Genomic DNA, 23,048 nt, shown 5'->3' with positions numbered 1-23,048 from the left:
GCAGAAGGTAGTTTGATACACGTCCCACAAATACAAATCTAGTGTTTCCCTCTTGCCTGCCACTTGTGCAGACTTACGTTCAATGGGCTTATTTTGGGTATGGTGTTAGTCTCGTGAATCAGTTTTTACCAATTGATTATCATCACCTTGAAAAAAAAAATCGAAGGAAGAAGTGCTGGGAAAGCTTTCTGTTCAACTTGTAGTGTAGGGTACCATATTTAACAATATATTTTTGTATGTAAACTCCCATGTTTTGTTTACCATACACAATGTGTGATGTGTTTAGACTTCAGAATTAAAACTTTTTTTTCTTAAAGTGAATTTCTAGGGTTTTCAAATACAAGACTTTTTAGCACAGAGGTATCCAGGGGCTAGCCATCTCAGCTTTCAGATGAACCGCAGCAGTGGCAGAGGTCACTGACGGCTATAAATTACAGGCAGTAATATAAATCCGCGTCCTGCAGGGTGACGTATGTGGAGAAAAGGACAGGTAGGTAAAGGAAGGGGAAAGAGAGCATTGTCCATGAGAGGTCGTTAGAATGCTAACCAACATCATGAGGATCTTGATGAATAAAATTTGAAAAGATTATAGTACTGAAAGAATCAGTAAAAAAGAAGCTGCTTTTTTTATTATTATTATTATTTTATATGCAATTCCCGTGTTCGGTGAGTGGGGGAGATGGTGGATCTGGTACCAGACTGAGTGAAATCTTTGTTATTTATCTTTGCTCCTGGGGGCTGTTCTTGGTCAGCAGGTTCTTCCTGTGCTGATGTTTTGATCCCTCTCCTAGGGAGGGCCGCTACTTTGAGGCCACGGTCAAACGTGAGCACAAGGTCAGGCCGGGGGCTGCCTGCGGCGCTGTGTGGCCGAGCCGCCCCGCGCTGTGCCCTTTTCTCCATCTTCTACCAGGGCGCGCGTAAACCTCGAGCGCCTCCGAGCCCATTCCCCTTCACAGCGGCTGTGCCGGGGGGGCGCCGGCGGCCTCCCGCTCCCGAGGCGCTGCCCTCAGCCGCAGCAGCCCCGCCCCGCGGCGGGCAGGGCCGGGCGGTGAGGGGAGGTGGCGCAGACAAGATGGCGGCGCTGGTGGGGCTGCGCGCCCTGCGGCGGCTCGGCGGCCTCGCGCTCTTCTTGTCGCAGCTCTACGTCCTCTCCGGCCGCGGTGAGCCTGGGCGCCGGCACCGCCTTGCTCCCAGCTCCCCGGGGCCGGGCGGCGGCGGGCGGGGAGGCCGGGCGGGGGCACGGTTCGCCGCGGGAGGCCGCGGCCCTGCCCGCCGGTGGGGGCCGTGCTCCCGGCTGCCCTCGGCCCGGGGCCGAGGGGCCGAGCCGGGGAGGGTGCGGTGGCCTCCCGCCGGGAACCGGGGGCTCCTGGGGCGCGGCGGGGGGCGAGGCGTGAGGGCAAAAGGCCTCCCCGGCACGGCGCGGGCGGCAGGGGCGCGGCCCCGCAGCCGTGGTGGGCGGCCGGCCCCTCGCAGCGCGGTACCGCGCGGGGCCCGCAGCGCCGTCGGGAGGCTGCGTTGGGCACCGAGTCCGCGCCAAGTAAGCGAGCAGAGCCCGGGGAACGGCCCCCAGACACGGGGCTGGGCTGGAACAAACGCGACTCGTCGGAAAGGAACGGATCTATCCCAGTGCTCCTCTTAACGTCGCTGTCCCGTGACTTGTAAAATAGGAAACCGTGTTTTTATGTATTTTCATTGTCGTTGTATTTTGCATTGTATTACGGAACCGGGGTGCTGAAATCAAACTGTTTCTGATGGATTTTATTCTAAAAATACCACTTTTTTGTTTGTTTTTAGCAGGATCTTTGATGACCACGAAGCATTCACAGCCCCAATCTACATTTGCAAAAAGTCTTACCTCAACGAGTACAAATACCCCCAATTTTAAGACAACAGGTACAATGTTATGATATTTCTTTCCTTTTTTTTTTTCTTCTGTGGGCCTTCTTCGTCTGAGTCCAGTACCAAAGTCCTTGGGTTCTGGCTGAGAAACCTGTGCACTCTTTCACATGAATAAAAGACATTGTAGTGTTAACATATGAAGAATTACTTTAAAATGACATTAACAACTAATTCAGATGATATAATCAGATTGTTCATATAAAATATTACAGGTAGAAAATGATTAGTCACAATGTCATTGTGGATCATGTGTTTTACCCTCGCTTTGGATGGTAGAAGTTCTTGAAAGACTTGCACATGCTGCAGGAAGTTGTTACTGTTCCTCATCCAATGTAACTACAAGTTTTGTAAATCCTTGCAGAGCACATCTAGGTAACAAACAGTGTTTCAGCCAGGCAACAATTTAAGAGGCGATTGTGTGTATGAACACATACAAAGAGCTAGGTGTTAATTTAGGCCTGAACCAAAGGGAGGTTACGTGTGTCAACCTTTCTATGCCAAAACTGATTATTTCTGCTGAGAATTACTGGCTGAAAGGTGCTCCATGTTAACCCATGTTAAGCACCATTCTGGTGCTGCACTGTATGGTGTTGCTGCACTGTCCTGCACAGAGCTTCTCAAGATCCCTGTGGGTTGCTCTGCTGTGTTCTGTGGATAACTTGGGTTCTGTTCACTGTATAGTGAGGAAAGCCTTGTGCACAGTGTCAGTGCCTATATGTGTGTGTGTGTATGTAGCGAGACTATATGCTTTTTTAAAATTTTATTAATGTATTTTACCTTTCAGAAAGTACAGAAATTCCATCTTATGTGACTAAATGTCCTAGTAATGGACTTTGCAGTAGATTGCCACCAGACTGTATGACGTGTAACACAAACTATTCTTGTGTATATGGGAAGCCAGCCACTTTTGATTGCAAAGTCAAGCCACATGTTCATTGTGTTGTAAGTAACCTATTGCTTTTAAACACAATTTTCAGTAATTTAATTGAAGTGTGGCAAGTTGTCATAAAATAAATCTTTTTTTAAATTATTATTATTTTTTAAAGAGATTGCTGGATTCTTACATAGGCAGGTTAACAGTTTAGAAACATTTAATGTGATTCGACTCCAGGCTGCTGGTGGAGAGGCAGATCTCCCATTCTCTGCGTTGTGTTTCTTGCATTGGATCTTTTTGTCATGCAGCCACGTGACTGAGTTAAATCAGCTTGCTGACCAATGAAACTGAACCATTTTGAGAATGGGGAGGCTAAATCAAAGGTACAAACTGATCTTAAGGATGAGACAGAATGAGTGAGAACAAGCTATTTGTCAGCAGCTTTGGTTAGATTAGAGGAAGCAAGAATATTAAAACTGCCGAATACCTCTTTGTCAGCTTTCTCATGTTGATTTCCTATGGAACACGCAGGTAGTGAAGAGCGAGTAACTGCCATTTTGCCCAAAATGTCTGTCTATGAAATGTCATTTGATACTGAATGCTGAGCTTTTTGTATTATTAATGAAGTGATAATATTGTCCTTCTGTAGGATCAGAATAACCATGAGCAGGAGAACTTTACAATTAACATGACGTGCCAGTTTTGCTGGCAGCTTGCAACAACGGATTATGTATGTACCAATTCTACAAACTGCATGACAGTTTCTTGTCCACGACAGCGATACAATGCCACTTGTACAGTGCGGGATCACATTCATTGCTTAGGTAAGGCAGGCTAAAGAAGATTTTGTGAAGTTTGTTTTCTGAAATGTCCTAACATCTTTATAGCGGGTCAACACAATGGTTGTTCATAGCAGTTACAGTATCTTATTGGTCTGCTTTTCTATGGTTACATTTCACTTTTTACTTTTAAAAGTGACACCTAACTGTAAATGTTGTTTTAGGACTGATTGTATAACTTCATGTGAGAGAAAATAGGTCTATTTTATTTTTGTCCACTTCTATGAATCAAACTAATTTGGACATTAATAGAAGCAATTTCAAATGTCTCGGCAGGACGACTAAAAATGTCATGCTGAATTCCCCCAGGTAGTTAAATGTTTCCTGTTTATTTGTTCAATTATCTTGCATGTTCTCTGGTGTGAGAGAAAGATTGATGGAGCAGAGGACTGTGGCATATAGGCATTTTTAACAGTGCTTGTTTCAATTAGTGTCAGCCCTTTTAGGCTCTTGTTAGAGAAATACAGTAAGCTTTTGCTTCACATGTCATGTTCTTACTCATTATGTGGTCTCTGTTGCATTAAGGTTTGAACGTTTATTCTAATGTTTAGGTAATCGAGTCTTTCCAAAGATGCTCTATTGCAACTGGACTGGAGGTTATAAGTGGTCTACTGCCTTGGCGCTAAGGTACGCAAGAACTATTAGAGAACTTAAAATATGTATTATTATAAACATACTGCATGTGAAATCTTCAGTCTGCTTTTCTGCTCAGTGGGTGTTTTTAATGGTGTACTGAGTACCCCATACTTAACATAGTCTGGTCTAGGGTTTGGAGGCGTATGATGCCAGAAGATTTCATTTACAATATTTGCTGTCTTAAGTAAGTAGAGCTTGAAAGAAAACATTTCTTTTACCCTATTTCTGTATCGAATGTACTTTCTCCAGTGCATGTGCAAATGCTTCTTAGGCTTCACAAGTGATTCTTTTCTGAGGACGTGTGTTCTTTTATTCTGTATGGTGTCAAATGAGGTATAAATGCTCAGAAAATTCTGTACACTTCAGATGTTTCCACCCCTTTGTAATATGCTTAAAGCAATTAGGGCTGAAAATTAACTGAATTACTTCTTGGCATCTGAAACGAAAGCAGCTATTTCTGAATTTGATAGATCCCACTGAGCTGTGTATAGTTGGCTTACATTTGTTAAGACTTCTTTACAAAGTGTTACAGCTAGAAATGCTTTAAAAGGGAAGATTGTTACATTTTTAAATTATTAGGGAAGAGACCGGTGGAGCAGTTTTGAAATCAACTGTTGTGGTGATTTTTGTCGTATTAAGCCATTAGAGCACCACACTAGTGATTTGAAAGTAAATTCTTTGTAAAGTAAGTTCTTTGGTCATATTACCTTTTTCATTAAATTTTAGTACTTCAGAAATGATAAATTAGGTAGTAAGAGTGTATTCCCTAAGACAAAGGTGTAACAACATTCTGAATAAGAACGTGATCTAACACACTTTTCGTTTTTAGGAAGAGTAGTTCACTCTACCACCAGCTGGAGAAATGAATCACTGCACGAATACTGCATGGGGCCGAGTGTACCATTTGGCTCTGTGTTTCTATAGCTTGTTTGTTTGTTTAAGTTTCTGCCAGGTTAGAAAAGTAGAGACAGATTTTTATGTTTGAGAATTTTGGTTGTTATTGCTTGTCATGAATGACAAACTCAAGTCTCCGGATAATATTAATAGGCTAAGAATGCTTTTTTATCTAAAAGCTTACTCAATGACTCATCTCTTTTTGTACAAAAAATAAGGTTCTTGCACAATGTAGAACAAAACTATCATCAGTTTGTAGGTTGATCAGGAAGGTGCAACAGAAAAACGTACAGAGAAAAAAGTGTCTCACAAAAATTGAGTTCAGCTAAAAATCATTAAACCCTGTTTTTGTTCCTATAGCATCACCCTTGGTGGATTTGGAGCAGATCGTTTCTATCTGGGCCAGTGGCGGGAAGGTCTGGGAAAACTCTTCAGCTTTGGTGGACTTGGAATATGGACACTAATTGATGTGCTACTCATTGGTGTGGGCTATGTGGGACCTGCAGATGGTTCTCTTTATATTTAAATGTAGATGCAACATGTTTCAGAGAGGAGTAATTGCTTGGAAAATGCTCTAAGGAGAAGAACGTAGAAATTTGAGCCATTGAGTTAGAACAAAGAACAGCTGTTCTTTTTATGTGCATATATTTTAATGTACAGTATCTGTACTTAGTTTGCCTTTAACTAAGGTAAAATAAAAGAGTGGATCACTAAGTTGACATTCATTTCCTTTCTTTTATGGACATGCTATTTTTGTATGAAAAAAGTTGAACAGCTAGCTGGATTCTGCACTATGGAGCTTGGATGGTCTGTCAAGCATCAAAACAGATGTAAGCGACCTTGAAGATTGAGTTGTTTACTTCGTATTGTATCTTTGAGTTTAACTCACTTAAACATGTCAGTAACATAAATTTTTTGTATTTGTGGAAGGATAATTTATTTGCCTAAGGTACTCTAGCAGTATGTAGAGCACCATGTTTTGTGATCTTAATTACGTTCATCTCTGTTTTGGGGCATAGCAAGACCTTTGCTTAGTGAGTTGTTGACTGAAAACTGCGGGGTTATAGGATTAGATTGCACTAACACTAACACCTAAATAGAAAATAATTAAATTACCTTTTAGGATTATGCCAGGATGTCTGTATTTAGGTTGGGTTCGAGTGAAAAGTACTTTTATTCTTGTGCTAGCAAACTTGCAAGTTAATTACAAAACAAATTAAGGGGAGGGGGTGGGGGATATGACCACTATACTCCAGTTCAGGCTCGTAGCGCTGCATCTGGGGACGAAGTACCACGGTCAGGGCAGGGGCCGGGCCGAGTGCCGCGGGTGCTCCTGCCCGTCTCCGCGGCCCTCCGCCGCCGCTTGTCGCTTCTCTCGAATAAAGTGCGGCTGTACCGGCACCTCGCCTTCCTTGTCGTTCTTGGGGATTCGCCTCCTGCCGCGGCGCGGGGGGCCGGAGGGGGGCCGGTCCCGGGGGCGGGCAGGCTCCGTGACACCGCCCCGCCGGCACCGCGCCGAGATGGCGGCCGACACGGAGCGGGACCGGGACGGGGAGCTGCGCTTCTACCGGGAGCTGCCCAAAGTGGTGAGCACCGGGGGCTCGGCGGGGCGCTGTGGGGGCGCTGCCCGCCCCTCCGCCGTGCGGTGCCTGTGGTGGCGGCGGGCTCGGGCCGACCCTCGGGGCCCCCCTTCCCCTGCGCCCCCGTTCCCGGGCGGCTTTTCTGTCACGCCCTCTGCCGAGGCCCGCCGGTCCCTCGTCACGCGCCGGCCGTGGTCGCCTCCCCGGCTCGCCGCGGTTCTCCCGGCCGTCCCTCCAGCTCGCCCGGCTGAGCGTGCTCCTGAATTTCTCCACGTTTTCGGCCGGGGCCTGCCCGCGATAAGGCCTTGCCTGAGGGGCGCGGTTGGGGCGCTCCGCGGCCGCGCTATCGGCCGCAGCACGCCGGGCTCCGCAGCGGGGCCCGGTCGGGCCCGCCCCGCTCCTCCCCGTCAGGCGTGGGCTGAGCGACCTGTCCTCGGCACCCGGCTGGGCTCCGCCGGCTGCTGGGCTTGTAGGGCTGTGGAGGGGCCGAACCTCTCGGAACATGCAGGGCACAGAAGCGGGAGCAGCTGCCGCTGCTGCCGCTGCTGCCGAGCCGTTGGAGCGAGTTGTGCACCTCCACAGTTCGATGCGGTGATGTGAGCCCTTCTCTGCTTGTGGGCTCAGCACTTCAGCAATCTGAAATGTAACATCCTACAAAGCCAAAATTAAATCTTGAAAGAGTTACATTTTCAACATGCTTTCCATTCCAAACCTTCAATAAACATTTCACCAAGTTTTCCTTACCAAAGGAGAAGGGCAGGATGCCAGCTGGGGCTGTGTAATGGGGCATACGCTTTGCAGACAGGTTTTGAGCAAGTTGGGAGGGCACTAGGGAACTGTTCCATACATCAGGAGCCAAGAGATCATAAGAAGGAGCAGAGATGAAGTGAGGAATGGAGTTGAGGATCAGGGGTTTGGACCCGTCAGTCAGGCTGACAGAAATCAGTCTCAGGCAGTGGAGGGCAACTAGTCCAGGAGCTGTTAATGGGTTGAGACCTCATCTTGCTGGATTTCTGGCTTGAGTTAAGGCTTCAAAGTATTGAGAAAAAAAAAAAAATAGTTGAGCAGATTAGTTCCAATTAGCTGGAGAGCTCTTTCCTAAGCTAGCTGTGCACCTGGTGAGATCAGTGCCACCAACAGCCCTCCAAGTGAGAGACAAATACTGCCGTCCTAGTTGTACCTGTGCATGTGAAAGCGTGAGGAAGCAGTAGTTAGCCAAACCTGGAGACAATTATTTTGCAACTTGGAGCGAAACAGTAATGTGAGATACAAGAACACTAACACAAGCGTACAAGCCATACTTTTCACTTAAAAGAAACAAATCCATTATGTGTTGCCCCCCTAGGAACTTCATGCTCATTTGAATGGCTGTATCAGTTCTGCCACAATGAAGAAACTTATGGCCCAGAAACCGTATCTTCAGATCCAGAATGGAATGACTATGATTGACAAAGGGAAGAAAAGAACCTTAGATGAGTGAGTAGATACGTGTGTGAGAAATTAACATTTACCAAGTGTCTTTTAATTACATTGAAAACAGAATTGTATGGCCTTGTATGCTGACTGCAGAAAATATGTATTAAAGTCTTATTATAGTAAAAGCTGATCAATTTTTTTCTAGTTGTATCCATCTAAGAGGTAACTTTAGATCACTTTTTGCAAACACATTTGCAAACAAAATGTAAATCTCATGTCAATATTTTCTCTTGCTAAAGTACTGTTACCTTCTACAACCAAAAATTGCTCTTAAAACTGTCTTGATTGTCCTATAAAGGAAAATTCAACATGTAATTTAAGCTACAAGTTGGTGAATTGAACACTGAGTATGTTTTCAAGATATAGGTGTCTTTTTTTTTTCTTTGAATACTCATTTTTCTGTTCAATGTTTATTTTATTTTTTAACTTTTTATTTTAGATGTTTTCAGATGTTTCAGATCATCTATCAGATTACCACTAGGGCTGAAGATATTTTACTGGTAAGCTAACTATGACTTAGCTTCAAACAAACAAGCAATATGCAAAGTCAAAATTGTTTGGTTTAACAACATTGGGTTCCAAGTACCAATACCAACATTGTTCCCTTCAATTGGAAATCAAACTTACTAGTGTAAGACACATTAATTTTGAAATACCGGATTTTATATAACTTTTCAGTTATTTTTTTAAAAAATATTTTTTTAAAAGCAGTGAGCTTCCAGTATGGTGGTCATTATTACCATTCAGATGGTTAGACTGCATGTCTTAAAAATGTGATGTCTGTTCATCGTTAGCAAAGCTTCGGCTTACCATACTTTCCTCTGTCTTCTTTGGCTCATTATATACCAAGACTACATAACTAGGATGTTTACCATGGACCACAATATTGACAGGAATTAGTGGTTGTGTGATCACAACAGAGAAAAAAGTGGCGTAGTGTCCTCTTTTTTCCTCATGTAAAAGGACTTCGACTTCTAGGCAGCCTGTTAAACTTAGAGAAAGATGCAGTAGCTGTGAAAGGGGTTATGAGAGTGCCAGTTGAAGAGTGCTCTTGTTCAGACACGGAAATTCTCATTTGTTGTAACTCTTCCTGGTGTCTGTGAGGGAAATGAAGGTACCTATCATGGGTAGTATTTTCAGGGACAGAGAGTGCTGGAACCACATGGGGCCTTCACTTTTTGTAAGTGTTTCATGCCAAAAGATAAGTAGGTCTTTCTGTTGTAAAAGAGAATATGAACAATTATAAGCCTTACTTTCACGATGTTGAATACACTGTTTCTTATTCAGATAACTAAAGACATAATTAAAGAATTTGCTGATGATGGTGTCAAGTATCTGGAATTAAGGAGCACTCCTAGAGAAGAAAAGTCCACAGGTATGGTCTGTTCTAGTTTTTAATTTTTAAGTCTGATGTACCATAAGACTTAGTAAAGACTATGCTAATAACAAGGCAAGTCAAATTCAGTTGGTTCAATTAAAAATATTTTGAATATGAAAGCAAAGATTTAGTGAAGTAAAAACATGTCACTTCACTATGAGATTTTTGGGGACAAAGAGGTGTTGGTTATAATTCCATTATCCAAGAATTCGGGTTATTCACTTCACCATGACATCTGAGTGTGCTAGTATGTTTAATAGCTAATACATTTTATTTCTATTTCTCCATCTTTTATTTTCTTTTATATATAGTTTAATAGAAATGCATAAGAGAAGTCATATTGCTATATTCTGATTCATAATAAGTTACTTTTCCCAGCTGCTTAGGAGAAGGCTTAATCCAAATATATGTTCAAAGTTAAACTGTATTTAGAAATTGAATTAGGACTATGTAAATTAGAAAACTGTGGAGTAAAATCAAAGATGCAAACTGAAACTAGAGAGTTGGGTCTGCAGCATAATAAAATTAATTCAAATATGTTGATTCCAAATGTGTACATGTGTTTGTAGGTATGACCAAAAGGATGTATGTTGAAACTATACTTGAGGGTATAAAGCAGTGTAAAGAAGAAGGCTTGGATATAGATGTAAGGTAAATAAAGCACACGGAGTGCCTCTATTTCAAGGTTTTGTTTAGTCTGATGCTCAGTCATGGTTTGCAGAGAGGTTTACAAATCAGCATAAAAAAGAAAACAGTGTCTAAAACAGATTAAGTTTACTGATTTCTTTATATATAATTTTTATTAGCATATATATTGACTAATAAAAGTTTTTTTTTTGCAGAAAGTCACCTGTAAAATGGAATGGAAACAGATAATTCATATGGAAACCTTTTTTTTTAATCTTTTTACTTATAGAGAATAAAAGTGGATGCAACTTTTCAGCTCTAATACTGTCCATTCTCTGCCATGTTTTCAGGAGCCGTGCTTTTGAAGGAAATTGCGTTAAATAGTCTTTTTCAGGGCCTAGGTTCATTGCAAGATTTTTGTTGGATTAGCTGCACAAGCAACCTGCAATAAAGGAGAGGTAGCTTAAAATGAACAGAAAGGTTTTAGAAGATGTCAGTGGTTGCTTATGGGCAAGTAATCTGCATGGCTCTCTTATTTTTTCAGTAGCAAGCCATTAGATTTATTTGTGAAAGCTGAAGATTTTTCACTTTTCCTGTGTGCCTTTCTGAGAGGTTGCTCACCTGATGCTGCAGGCTGCAAAAGAGCAATGCATTGTTCCCTGCCCTCCCTCTCACCATGGCTGCTGCATTTCATAGGGTCTCATCTTGATCTGATTCATGTCCCTCTGCATTTTGGTGCCTTCATTCCTTGAACAGTTTCTGTACAAATATTCTCTGTAGTCAGCCATGAAGGAAGTGAAGTGCCATTTTTATTGCTATGAGATCTGTTAGTCTCTTGATACTACAACTTGTATTTTACTAGACATGTACGCTCATCTCCTAGATTATTAATAGCAATAAACAGAAGAGGTGGCCCGGCAGTTGCTAAGCAGACTGTTAAACTCGCTGAAGAATTCCTTCTTTCCACTGATGGAGTTGTAGTAGGACTTGATCTCAGTGGTGATCCAACTGTAAGTTTTTGTTTTGTTTTGATATGTCCTTGAAGATAAATATTTAATATTGTGTAACAGCAAGCAGTTCCAAAAATACTTTGTTCTTTTAAGTTTTTGTCCTATGTTTGTTACTAGTTTGATTGACTTGCTCATAATTTTGATAGCAGGTTAATCCCTGTTGCTATATGGGAGAAAGAATCCCTAAACAAAGGATTTGTAGATTTTAACACTGAAAAAAGAGCCTCCGAAAAGCAGCATTTATCTGGCAAGTGTCTGTTAGTAAATTGTAGCTGCGGATTGACTGGGTTGAAGTACATGAAATGCTATTTCGAGTTGACGTTAGTATAAACTTTGTTTAGATGCAGGATATACTCTTCGGGTGTTAAACAAGCAAAAAAAAAATATTTGAGGATAGCTGTCAAATCGAAATGAAATAGCTGTAGGTGGCAGTTATGAAACCAGTATCAAAATCAAGACGGTTGACTTGTCATTCACTGCTGGGCATCGTCTGACTTACTGATGTTTGGCCAATTTGACTAAAGTGTGCCCATATAGCAGAATGTTATCTGATGTGCTGCAATCAAAAATGGAATAACAGCAAAAGAAAAAATAATTCAATGTAGCTGTATTTGATTTTTTTTTTCACATTGCTAGGCTTTTAAATCACATAACTAGAGGAGTTCTGTAGAACAAGATGTAGAATGATGATGTGTTTCTATCTTCAAGGCAGGACGTGGTCAAGATTTTTTGGAACCCCTCTCAGAAGCAAAAAAAGCAGGTCTAAAGCTGGCATTGCATCTTTCAGAGGTAAATGTTTTAACTATTTTAGTTCTCTGTAATTCCTATTTCATAAAAACCTTGATGAAATGAACATTAACTGCTGTGGGTTTTGAACGTTTCATGCCCATAGTTTGGGGCACTTTTGACAAGAGAAAACAAAGAAAAATCTTCAATTTATATCTATATATGCAGATTGAGGCCTCCAGATGTAGCTACTTCAGAGTTTCAAATAGTGATAATCTGCTACATACCCTTTTAAAATTATGGCTTCTTTGTTTTATAATTCAACATTGGGAGTCACTTTCATGCGCTTTTCTTTCTTTAGAGGGTAGCAATGCAGACATTTACTCTAATTAACACTTTCATTTCGATTAGATATGCTATGAAAATAGAACTTGAACTCGGTTGTAATTATTTAATGCGCTATTTTTTTGCTGTATTGACAGAATGTAAAATATATCCTCTCTAGATTCCAAATCAAGAAGAGGAGACTAAAGTTCTCCTGGGCCTGCCTCCTGACAGAATTGGACATGGAACATTTCTCAAGTCTGCAACAACTGGTTCAGAAGAATTAGTGTCACTTGTTAGACAGAATCATATACCTATTGGTAAGAAAAAAAAACGTTAAGAAATTACTTGGTAATCTCTGGACTTCAGAACATCGTGCTTACTGCTGATCTAAGTAACTCTGATTTGTCTTTGACCAGCTATGACTTAGGAAACAACTAACGTGGCAGTGGATGTGAGAGAATTACCTGTACAAGTATACTGGTGACACTTGCATTTTTGATGTATTTGTGGTGGCAATTGATGTCTCAAATGAAAAGGAAACTAAATCCTAACCCTTGGTTACTATGAAAAGGCTGTGTGGTGTTTGTGTATCTGGTTTGCAAGGTCCTCAAATTATACATACAGCCAGTAGTTAAGGAAAAAATGGCTACTGAACTTCCCTTAGAAGATATTACAAAATATTTAAAGCATTGAAAATTAAGGAAACAACAACAGTTGATTTTAATTTTCATTTAGGGGTAGAAGCAAGTCTATTAGTGTGTCAAAAACATATAATTTCTTTTGACATATATCCTTGTTTCTTCTTTTTTTTTTTTTGCCTTAGAACTTTGCATGACATCAAACATCAAAACTCAGACAGTGCCTTCCTGTGACAAACACCATTTTGGATACTGGTACAACATGGGCCACCCTGCAGTGCTCTGCGTAAGTTTGTTTATTTTAACCATGTATTTATACAAAGAGCAAAACTGGTGTGAAATTGGAGAAGTATATCTCCTTTTCTGCCTCAGAGCTTACTAACAATTTCTGTTGTGGCAGCAAATAATCTGCTTATAGCAAGTCATAATGTTCCATTTGAGAAATGCTTGTAGTACAAATGGAAGTTCTTAATTTTTATCTATATAGAGGAAATTTTCTCTTTATAATAATAATAAGATCAGCAATATATGCAGTAACCATCTTAACTGTTTATTTACTGATAGACTTCACTTAAACATACTGGTCCAACACTTGCTGTAAAGCTTGTGCTTACATGGGTATTAATTGCATTGAATGATTTTGAGTGAAAACAGGGCAAATAACGTATGAAATAATAACCAACAATTGAAAAAAACGGTGTGCAATGTGAAAAATAGCAAGGTTAAACTGGTTTGTAAGGCGTGGGCAAAACCCTTCTTGATGTAGAAGAACTAATTAAACTTTTTGTTTGTTTCTTTCAATTCAACTCCAGACCGATGATAAAGGCGTGTTTGCAACAGATCTATCACAAGAATACGAGCTGGTTGCAAAAACATTTAACCTGACTCGATCGCAGATGTGGGATCTTTCCTATGAATCAATCAACTACATCTTTGCTTCAAGTGAAGTAAAATCAAAACTAAGGGCACAGTGGTGTAAATTGAAGCCAACTCTGTTTGGTTAATCAAACATCAAACTGTTGTTCTAAATTAGCTTAGTTAATAACCTTTTTTTTTTAAAAAAAAAAAAAAAAAATCCCTGGCTTTGGCTTTTTTCAGACTTCAGGCTTAGAAATCCATTCCATAAATTATGCCTTTGCAAAAAGAACACTGACATGCATCCTTTGTTAGTGAGGATAGAAGTAAGGGTCCTTTTTAGTGATGAAAGTCCCAAATGTGTCATCAGGTGTTTTTTCTCCATTTGATATGACATTCAAAACACAACAACAACAAAGCTTAATTGGAATATGTCATCATACCAGAAACATTTGAGACTCAGAATAAGGTAAAGGCACAGCTGTTAGGGTTTAAAAGCTGTCTGTTGGTAACATTATGCCAAGCAGTTTGGATATGTGGTGTGTGGATTTGGTTTTTGTATTGATTTTAAGCAGAAGTTTTAAGCAATTGATTGCATGTGAAAACAAACAACCTCAGGGAGAATGAAACATTTGTCTCAAGGGAATTTAATATTGTATCTGCTTTTATTGCAGTATATGTATAACTGAAACCTGCCGTGGCTTGTCTACTGTACGAGGTGGTGCCTTTCGGTGCAGTCAGTATTGATAGTATTTAGACAAATACAAGAATCTTGAAACCCTCAGCAAACTGTGACATCCTTGGGGCAAATGGTCTAATTCTTGAAATACTTTTTAGAATTTCTATTTGTTTCTTGTAAAGGGTAATAAAAATACTTTGAACCTGCATGTTTTCAAAACTACTTTGAGTGTGCCTGCGTGTCTGTGTGACAGAAGCGTGTGTAACCTGCTGCAGGACTTGGTGAGCTCCCAGGGCAGCCTTGCTCTTCTCTGCGACACCGTTTTTGTTGTGACAGCAGAGGGTGCTCGTTAGTTCAGGTAGGAAGGGTTCGCTGTGTGTCTGTATGCATCTGTATATGTATTTTATACTGAGATATCAAAATAGATATTAACAACAGCATGCAATGGTATATAATACTACATATTCCTGGTTAGTGTAGGAAGTATCCCAAGAAAAGGTATGGTGTTCTGGATACACAGTGAAACAATGCTGTTGTATGTAATCTGGAGTCCAGGAATCGCTTTTCTGAAGGCTACATGTACTTTCCTGTTGCTTAGATGCTTGCAGATGTGCTGTTGATTTAACAAACAAGACAAAGGAAAAAAAAAAAAAAGAAACTCATTTAACAGTATTTATAATGTCTCTGCCAGTAATGGAAGTCAGGAGACAACTCGGAGGATTCTGTTTTGTGAAGTGAAAGGAAAAGAACGGGAATGTATTTGGGTGGCTACAGAATTATATGCAGAATTGATGGATTTCTGTACATTGATTTCTGGGTGTTACTACAATTATTGACACTGCAGAGCATGCTTAGAGCAGAAGTCAAAGTTGGAAACTGAGGTTTGGAATGAAGAATTGTCATTGGATTAGACCTTTGTCATGCACAGTTCACAAGTTATACATCAGAAACTAAAACCTTACTTTCTTAATTATCAGTGGGCTATTTTTCAGAAGTGTAACTTTCTGAACTAAAACTGCAGAGGTATCTGCTTTGGCTTCAGGTAGAATAATAGTAATTTTAATTTAAGCATTTCTTGCCAAGCCTACTTGTTAAATTCAGAGTTAGATGAAATAACCAGTGCTTAGTGAAATAACACTGTTTTAGTGTTACAGTATTACATAACAATGACTGACATAGACTAAAGTATCACCACTGAAGTAATGGGACAGAAAACACTACTTAGTGAATGCAGTGTAAATTATGAGAAACTATGTCTAGAATTTCATATGGTATAGATCAGCTCAGCTGATTTTTGAAGTAAAAGAAATAGATATAGACTGAGTTAATATTTAGTTTATTTCCATCTGATTATATGAGATAACACAGAACAGTCTTCAATGCTCAGAGTCTTTACTCACATCACAGGAAAATAAACACTTTGGTCCTATTAAACAACTCTCTGGAGATATATGCAAGCAGAGAGCAACTGCTCACTGTAGCATGTTGCACTGTTTCTTTTGAGACAAACCCAGAAAGTCTTCAAAACTTACGTTCCTTATGATTTGACTGGTAACGTATTACAGCTTATCATAATACAACAGCTAAAGAGTAAGCATTTACATCCTGCTCCTCAGGTTTGCAAATAGTGTAATTATATTAATGATTTTAGATGCCTGTTTCGGTATTTAGCCATTTCACACTAACAGAAATAATGTGGATAAGGGTACTGGATTAGGTAAGTGCATAAGATGATGAAGGGACTGAAGCATCTCTCATATTGGAAGGGGAGAGAGCTGGGGCAGTTTAGATTGGAGAAGGCTTAGGGCAGATCTCATCAGTGTATTTAAGTATCTGATGGGAAGGAACAAAGAAGATGTAGCCAGGCTCTTCTCAGTGCCGCCTAGTAAAAGGAAAAGGGGTAAAAACTGAAACACAGGAAATTCTACCTGAACATAAGGAAATGATTTTTTTTTTATTACGTGGGTGTTCGAACACTGGAACAGGTTGCCCAGAGAGGCTGGGGAGTCTCTGTCCTTGCAGATATGCAAAACCCAACTGGACGTGCTGCTAACTGACCTGCTGTAGCTGACCATGCTTCAGAGGGAGAGGTGCACTGGACAGTCTCCAGAGATGCCTTCCAATATCAACTATTCCGTGAAGTGAAAATACAAACATACAAATGATAAAGTCTCCATATAAATATAAAATATTAAAAAATTAAATACTGACTTAACTCAGTCACTCAAGTGACAGTCTTTCACCAGGCTTGAACAAAAGCAATTGGCTGACTTGTGGAATTATTTTGAAATAACGATTTATTCATTCTTCATGGCTTTCCTTCTTTCACACCCGCTATGGAATCCTTTAGTGCCATCAGGACCTTTAGGCAGCCGCAGCACCCCTACAGGCAGACCATCTGCATTTTGTATTTTCCGAGCTAACATGGGGCTAGTGCCTGGACTCTTCTCTTGCGTTACAGTTTGAGCTTTTCTCCTCTGTACCCAGGGGCTACCAGATGGAGTGATACTGCTATCTGAAGAATAATCTGTACATTTCCTTGGAATTTCAGGGCTAGTACTTGGGTTAAGTTTGCTGTCTTCAGCCAGCGGTGATTTTTTGGTTACTTTTCTTAGTGAAGACGGACTGTTCCAAGGACTTGATCTGGGTGACACATTAGGACTCAAATGGTTGTTTGGGTGAATGACAGGACTCAACTTATTTGTAGTACTTGTTGCAGTACTTTTACGTCCTGACAGTGGTGATGCAGGATTACTCTCTGGGTCAGAAGAGCTATTTGCTGAAGATTCATCACCAGCAAACTGAAGTTCCTCAACTCTCTTGTTAAGAGATTTAACCTTCTTAACATTCTTGCTGGTGTCCTCATCATGGTTCTTGTCTTTAGGAACCTTTTTCTTTGGAGGTTTCATACCAATTAGGACAACTTTCATGCCAGTCTCTTTCTTTTCAGCACACATGAAGTCATGAGCGCGTACGGCAGCATCTACTTCTTCAAATTCTATAATTGCACATACCTGTGTTCCCACTTGGGTGTACTGATTGCTGAATCTCCTGATATCAGGTGGTAGATCCCTACCGGGCTTGAGAATACGAACCGATGAAATTACACCAAAAGTTACAAAGGCTTTGAGGAGATGCTCCATTACCTTCTCTTGCATACATCCATTTTCTTGTTTGTTAAGACCCTGCAGTTCAGAAATCATGTGGATATCATACACAAGTAACATTCTGGTAGGAAGGTTTTCACCGGGAAACACTGGAACTGGAGTATTTCTTCTAACCTTTCTGTTATCATCATTGAGCTCAAGAGTTCCTGAGTACTTCAGTGCATAGGCTGTGGTTCTCCAGTCACGGGTAAGATGTTTCACCTTGAAGACGAACACAGGTTAAGCAGCACAACTGATTGAACCCACATTAAACATCTTAAAGAAATCCAAGGCAGGTGCCGGCTCCAGTCAACAAACTGTATGTGACATTGGTTGATAGATACTTTTTACTACTCTGTTTTTACTATCACCATACTTTTGCAAAGGTCAAATTTACCCTCCCTTCTCAGAGACAAGAAAGTAACTTTGCCAGCATTACTTAGTTACTCATGCATAGCTTAAAGTAACCATCACATCAAAACTGAGTCAGCCCCTCAGAGAGCAGATAAAGACTGTGGAACTGCCTCTATAAAATAAGTTATTTTCATCCCTTTCTATTTTTTTCCTTTAAGATTTGTCAGGCTTACACAAAGTTTAAATGAGTTAACTTACCTTCTTAAAAGAAGTGAGGAGTTTAACACTGACATAGCCCATCTTATTTCTTCTCACATGCTTTAGAAGGAAGGCATCTTTCTCAAGGTTCTCATCTGAGAAGTAATATTCAATCTGTGCTATTAACTTCTGGATCAGGTCATTGTCTGGTGGTTTCCAGTTCTGGTCAAAGTCATCATCATTTTCCCCACCACTGGAAAACAGTCGAATAATTGGATCACCAGAGCTTCATCTCATATTAGTGAAGTAAAAAAAAAAAACAAACAACCAAAAAAAAACAACAAAAACGCAAAATGAAAACACATAGCCATAATGTTGATTCCAGCTTCTTTTATATGTAGGCACTGAATAGGTGTAGCCCTATCCAGCTGAGGCAGGAGGCCAGCTCCTGATGATGCTTTCCAGTCAGCATAAGGAATCCTGAGCTCCTTCCAAAAGCTGAGCTCAGTGTAGAACAATGAGATGTGTACTAATGCCTTGAAAACGCTGCCAACTCCAATCCTACACCAAAACAGACATGCAGGTGCACGAGAGCTTAGTGCTATACAAAGGTCCCCCAGTGACAGTGGTTCATTTGTCAATATGAACACGTTAACATTTCTGTGCTTCGGGAGCAAGTATCACATAACAGAGAATTAATATTCCAGATGGATGCAGTGGTATTTTCTCAAACATCTGCACTGCATGCATGCGTTTGGTACCAGGAGCCAGTACCCAGAGAGTAAGGCGGAGCGACAGGACCATTGCACTTTGTACAGATCACTTCCATGTTGACAGAGTAACTTCACTGGCAGTTTATGCACAGAGTGACCTCTTTGCAGGTCTCAGAGTAAGGACTTTGGTGCAGTAGCAGCTCACGTACCATACCTCCGCACAGCTGTATGTGCACACACACGTGCAGGTTGCTAAGATGTCATTCACCTTTCCTGCCTCCCCCTCCCATCCTGTTACCTAGGTATGTGCACAGTAGAGCCCTGCCGAGATGCCTAGACTGAAAAAAGATCTTGCAATCAGGGAACTGAGCCAAACTTTTTGCCACATCCAGTTACAGCAGTGTGTTTGTTGCTGGAATACAAATGACCATTTAAACTGTCATCTAGCACTGAGGCAAGCAGTTCACCCACAGCCACAGATGTTGCTATAAGAACTATGATGCACAGATCTATCTTAAGGCAGGGCCGTTTTTTTGTTGTTTGTTTGGTTTGGTTTTGTTCTTTGTTTTTCAGCGGTTAGCAGCCAAGTTTTGCTTTGGGACCATCACAAAAGTTTCTATTCAGAAAAATTTACTTTTCTCCCTAGATCCTATAAATTATGTAACTGGTGTTCGTACGGTCTCCCGTGTACCTCAGCAACCAAAAGGAGAAGCCACACATTTTTTCATTTTTGCAGAGCTTCTGAAATCATTAAACAAGAGGGAGCAGGCATTGTAGTAGGGTCCTCTGAGGGCAATCCTGTAGGCGGGTGAAGGTTACTAAATCACCTTGCCTTTTGTAGTTAGTTGTGGAGACAAACTGGAGACTGCAATCTTAGCACAGACTGACTTGCTGCCCGCCACCACGCTTGCCATGCGCCTGACGATGCTGCTCCCCGCCATGGGATCTGCACAGTGAACGTGCCCCCACTCGTGACAAGTTATTGCAGTTGTCTGGGACCTGCCTCTTTGAGGCTAACAAGTTATTTACTGCTTAAGTTTGTTTGTTTGTTTGTTTGTTTTTCCCTGATAGGGCAATGCATCAGCTGTACACGGGTAGTCACACAATTCTAGAACTATCCTTGTTAATATCTCTAGCCACTTAATGGGGTATGGTTCCAAGGAATGACAATAGTGAGGGAGAAAAAAAATACGAATTTCAGTTCTTTGAAAGTGCTGGAAGTGGAGGATAACAGATAAATTTATTAAGATAGTAAAAAATGTTTAATGGCGTGCTGTGGGTGCTGATTTTAGACAGAAGAAAAGCAAGGCTGTTTCTTTTTCATCGTGGATATTCTCTAACCTTACTACCTCTCATTTTCCATTCACTACCAGTTCAGAGCTAGCGTGTGCGCAAGAAATTTAGAATGTCAGCGTTTTTACAGATCCATACTCTGCTAAGAAAAGCTTACCTTAAATTCAGGATGGAGCTTACAGATTTTACAGGTTTTATTAGTACAGATATTTGCAGGTATTTGGAAGGTTCAGATGGAAAGAAAATGGAGCATCATGCTTGGAAAAAAAAAGATAAAATGAACTGCATCAGTTCCATTCTTACTTACAGTGTTAGCACTGACTCAGGGCAAAACATCTCATTTCACCTCTCTAAAATATTAAATATTGGTCAGTCTGAACTATACACCATTTCTGTATTTGGCAAACAGTTCAGCTTGCACAAAAGGTTTAGGGCTCTTACAGCAGCCCTCAGTAAGTGCTGTACTGGGAGTTTCACCTCCTGCAATTGCAGAAATTTGTAATTAGCTCCATATTAACTCATAAACAACTGGTAGTACCTCCAAGGCATCAATTCCAAAATTAATACAATAATTAATTAATAGTTTATGGATCAGGATCAGTCAAAACTAAGAAAATAAGTGCCTAGTAGTTACTCACAGCTTTCATTTACTTATTTATTTAGAGCTTTGTGAAAGATACACTTGTCAAAACTTAGGACAGACTGGAAAACAACCTTTTAATGCTGAAACTCATCTGTCTGTTAGTCATACAAGAAAATTAACATATCTGCATGGATTTGGAACTTTAAATATCAAAACTCACAAACAATATATTAAATCGGATAGAGCCTAACATTTGGACAAGCTTTTTATCAAAGCAGTGGAAATCTGTTAACAGAAACCAGTGCATACAATATCAGGTGCCTACTAACGGGACAGGTGGCAGCGTCAATCATTAAATCTCAATTTCTGTTGAAAAACATTTTATTTTTGACAGGTGTCACCATAAAAAACATCCACCTTTGAAGGTCAGATTCTTCCTGAGTCTGGCTGCATGCAAAAGAAATTTAAGTTGGGCAAGAATAATTTTACTTTATGCACAGGAGAGCAACTTGTGTCTTATAAACACTCAGAAGATTTTTCTGAAGCGCCTGGCAGCTAAGGGGCTGAGGACCAAATGTCAGAGACCTCACCAAGAACTGTAGTGTCTTGACTGTGAGGAATTGGCTTTCATTTTTCAAGTTATAAAGCCTAGAATCTGAGAAAAAAAAAAAAAAAAAAAAAAAATCTAACATCTCCTAGCTTAGCCTGACTGCCATGTCTCACTCTCAGAGGCTTTAGACCAGCCCTGACAATTTTTGTAAATGCAGGGGTAAATCATGCCGCAGCAGATACCACATTCCCAAACTTAATCCTTAGCTAAGGTTACATGCAAATGGCAGAAGTGTATGTGAAATTCACTCACCTACTCTTGTGGTAGAGCCTTTGCAGTTCTGTCCATTGCATTATCTCTGGCCTTTCCTAGATCAGGAAGAGCCCATTTACAAAAAGGGCACCTCCACAAGAACTGAGTACAGGTCAGCATTGTCTGCAAACCTTTTTGAAGATAGCGCCTACTGTAGAGGAGTAAATAAGTGGCATTTAAGAGTTATCTGTTATGTGTTACAAAGCTTGAAAAAATGCCCATAGCTTTCTTAGTGTATGTCAATGTTCTTACACCTACAGAACAAGTTTATGTTAAAATTTAATAGTGATGTTTTAATTTTAATACTGTTATTACAGTGGCCTTACAGTTATATCCAGTTTTAACGCTATATGAACTCTAGAACAGCTTGTCCACAGTGCTTTGTGCTAGTTTTAGCAAGAATCACACCACTTAATAAGTGCAAAGCAAGTGTGCACACCAAAATCACTTTTTGCTCACCTTCTAGGTACATAGGATGTAGCTGACAACCTTGGCAACTGAAGAAAATCCCCCATCCCCAGTTACACCTCTGTGAATTAAAATAATGCATGGCAATTCATGCTGAGTAAATGCTAGGATATGAACTTAGGGAACTGATTAGAAACAATTGCTTTTAGAACAGAGCGCTGAATTTCATGTTACAGTACCTGAACCTGTGCATGACTGAATTACACCTGCAGATTTAGTACAAAACACGAGAGGAACTACAAATAGTGAGCTTTATTTATCTCCCTGCAACGTCCTGGCACGAAAGTCCTGAATGCTCCTTTCACAAGCAAGCGCTTCTGGGAGTCATCAAAGCAGCATCGGGCATCAGTACTGATTCCTGCAGTTTGTTTTTAAATACAGAAAACACTGATGGCATTATCACACAGTAAGGTGTAGAGCAGATTATGAAGCGGTAACTATTTCTGCATGTAGACCGTTCAGTTTGGGTCCAAAGCCCCAGACCAGGTCTGCTTGTTCATGTTCCACTAAGGAAAATCCATACAGCGCCATGCCAAAAACACAGCCCAGCAAACTTTCCAACACCAAAGCACCCCCACGACGGCAGCCCAGAGCCCCCCAGCCCCCCCCACCACCCCGGCCGCCTCCCGCAGGAGGAGGGATGGCAGCACCGGGGCGGCCCGGCCCGAGGGGCCTCGCCCGGCGGCTCCCGGCCGGGAAGGGGTCTCCGCGCCCGGCCCCGCCGCCGTTGCATCAGCCACGGCGACCGGCGGGTGCCGGCGGCAGCCCCGCGGGGAGAGGCCCCCTTCGGCCCCGTCCCGTCCCTCCCGGCCCCGCCGGGCTCACCTGGCCCCGCAGCGCCCCGCGTCCTCCTCGCTGCAGCCCCCGCCGCCCTCCTCCGCCTCCGCCCCCCGCCGCGGGCCGCTCTCCGCTGCCGCCTCCGTGCCGGGGGGCTCCTCCGGGGGCTCCGCCGCCTCGGGGCCGCCGACGCCGCCCGGCCGCGGCTGGGCCATG

The 23,048-nt window shown here is 41.5% G+C and overlaps 3 protein-coding genes across 7 annotated transcripts; 2 read left to right on the top strand and 1 right to left on the bottom strand.

Moving 5' to 3' along the window:
* The first annotated feature begins 1,041 nt into the window (after nucleotides 1-1,041).
* On the top strand, nucleotides 1,042-5,856 carry TM2D3 (TM2 domain containing 3). Of its 2 annotated transcripts, none has more exons than XM_035335589.1 (6): nucleotides 1,042-1,160; nucleotides 1,798-1,893; nucleotides 2,684-2,841; nucleotides 3,423-3,597; nucleotides 4,164-4,239; nucleotides 5,503-5,856. In XM_035335589.1, the coding sequence occupies exons 1-6, from the start codon at nucleotides 1,073-1,075 to the stop codon at nucleotides 5,666-5,668; spliced, it is 759 nt and encodes a 252-aa protein (XP_035191480.1). In that variant the 5' UTR covers nucleotides 1,042-1,072; the 3' UTR covers nucleotides 5,669-5,856. The 2 variants fall into 2 exon arrangements, with proteins under 2 accessions (XP_035191480.1, XP_035191479.1); XM_035335588.1 differs by having other exon boundaries at nucleotides 1,795-1,893.
* Nucleotides 5,841-14,646, top strand: ADAL (adenosine deaminase like). Of its 3 annotated transcripts, none has more exons than XM_035335586.1 (10): nucleotides 5,841-5,972; nucleotides 8,068-8,198; nucleotides 8,638-8,698; nucleotides 9,486-9,573; nucleotides 10,146-10,227; nucleotides 11,087-11,213; nucleotides 11,922-12,002; nucleotides 12,445-12,583; nucleotides 13,090-13,190; nucleotides 13,717-14,644. In XM_035335586.1, the coding sequence occupies exons 2-10, from the start codon at nucleotides 8,110-8,112 to the stop codon at nucleotides 13,906-13,908; spliced, it is 960 nt and encodes a 319-aa protein (XP_035191477.1). In that variant the 5' UTR covers nucleotides 5,841-5,972; nucleotides 8,068-8,109; the 3' UTR covers nucleotides 13,909-14,644. The 3 variants fall into 3 exon arrangements, with proteins under 3 accessions (XP_035191477.1, XP_035191476.1, XP_035191478.1); XM_035335585.1 differs by lacking the exon at nucleotides 5,841-5,972 and adding an exon at nucleotides 6,617-6,728 and having other exon boundaries at nucleotides 13,717-14,646; XM_035335587.1 differs by lacking the exon at nucleotides 5,841-5,972 and having other exon boundaries at nucleotides 8,181-8,317; nucleotides 13,717-14,646.
* A 1,107-nt stretch (nucleotides 14,647-15,753) lies between these two features.
* LARP6 (La ribonucleoprotein 6, translational regulator) lies at nucleotides 15,754-22,225 on the bottom strand. Of its 2 annotated transcripts, XM_035335583.1 has the most exons (4): nucleotides 21,588-22,225; nucleotides 21,143-21,172; nucleotides 18,197-18,389; nucleotides 15,754-17,806 (listed from the first exon to the last, which is right to left on the bottom strand). In XM_035335583.1, the coding sequence occupies exons 1-4, from the start codon at nucleotides 21,626-21,628 to the stop codon at nucleotides 16,736-16,738; spliced, it is 1,335 nt and encodes a 444-aa protein (XP_035191474.1). In that variant the 5' UTR covers nucleotides 21,629-22,225; the 3' UTR covers nucleotides 15,754-16,735. The 2 variants fall into 2 exon arrangements, with proteins under 2 accessions (XP_035191474.1, XP_035191475.1); XM_035335584.1 differs by lacking the exon at nucleotides 21,143-21,172 and having other exon boundaries at nucleotides 21,588-22,223.
* Nucleotides 22,226-23,048: the final 823 nt, after the last annotated feature.

Source organism: Oxyura jamaicensis, chromosome 10, assembly GCF_011077185.1.
Source record: "Oxyura jamaicensis isolate SHBP4307 breed ruddy duck chromosome 10, BPBGC_Ojam_1.0, whole genome shotgun sequence".
NCBI lineage: Eukaryota > Metazoa > Chordata > Aves > Anseriformes > Anatidae > Oxyura > Oxyura jamaicensis.
The sequence above is the reverse complement of the archived record's forward strand: the minus strand, read 5'-3'. Positions and strand labels throughout refer to the sequence as shown.

Excerpts from the sequence above, each read along its gene's own strand:
- TM2D3 (XM_035335588.1), top strand. The coding sequence starts at position 1,073 with ATGGCGGCGCTGGTGGGGCTGCGCGCCCTGCGGCGGCTCGGCGGCCTC. Across the intron at positions 3,598-4,163 it reads GGATCACATTCATTGCTTAG|GTAATCGAGTCTTTCCAAAG; the intron begins GTAAGGCAGGCT and ends TCTAATGTTTAG. Across the intron at positions 4,240-5,502 it reads TCTACTGCCTTGGCGCTAAG|CATCACCCTTGGTGGATTTG; the intron begins GTACGCAAGAAC and ends TTGTTCCTATAG.
- ADAL (XM_035335585.1), top strand. The coding sequence starts at position 6,663 with ATGGCGGCCGACACGGAGCGGGACCGGGACGGGGAGCTGCGCTTCTAC. Across the intron at positions 8,699-9,485 it reads GGGCTGAAGATATTTTACTG|ATAACTAAAGACATAATTAA; the intron begins GTAAGCTAACTA and ends TTTCTTATTCAG. Across the intron at positions 11,214-11,921 it reads ATCTCAGTGGTGATCCAACT|GCAGGACGTGGTCAAGATTT; the intron begins GTAAGTTTTTGT and ends TCTATCTTCAAG.
- LARP6 (XM_035335583.1), bottom strand. The coding sequence starts at position 21,628 with ATGCAATGGACAGAACTGCAAAGGCTCTACCACAAGAGTAG. Across the intron at positions 21,173-21,587 it reads AGGCTCTACCACAAGAGTAG|CCAGACTCAGGAAGAATCTG; the intron begins GTGAGTGAATTT and ends TTTTGCATGCAG. Across the intron at positions 18,390-21,142 it reads GAAGAATCTGACCTTCAAAG|TGGTGGGGAAAATGATGATG; the intron begins GTGGATGTTTTT and ends ACTGTTTTCCAG.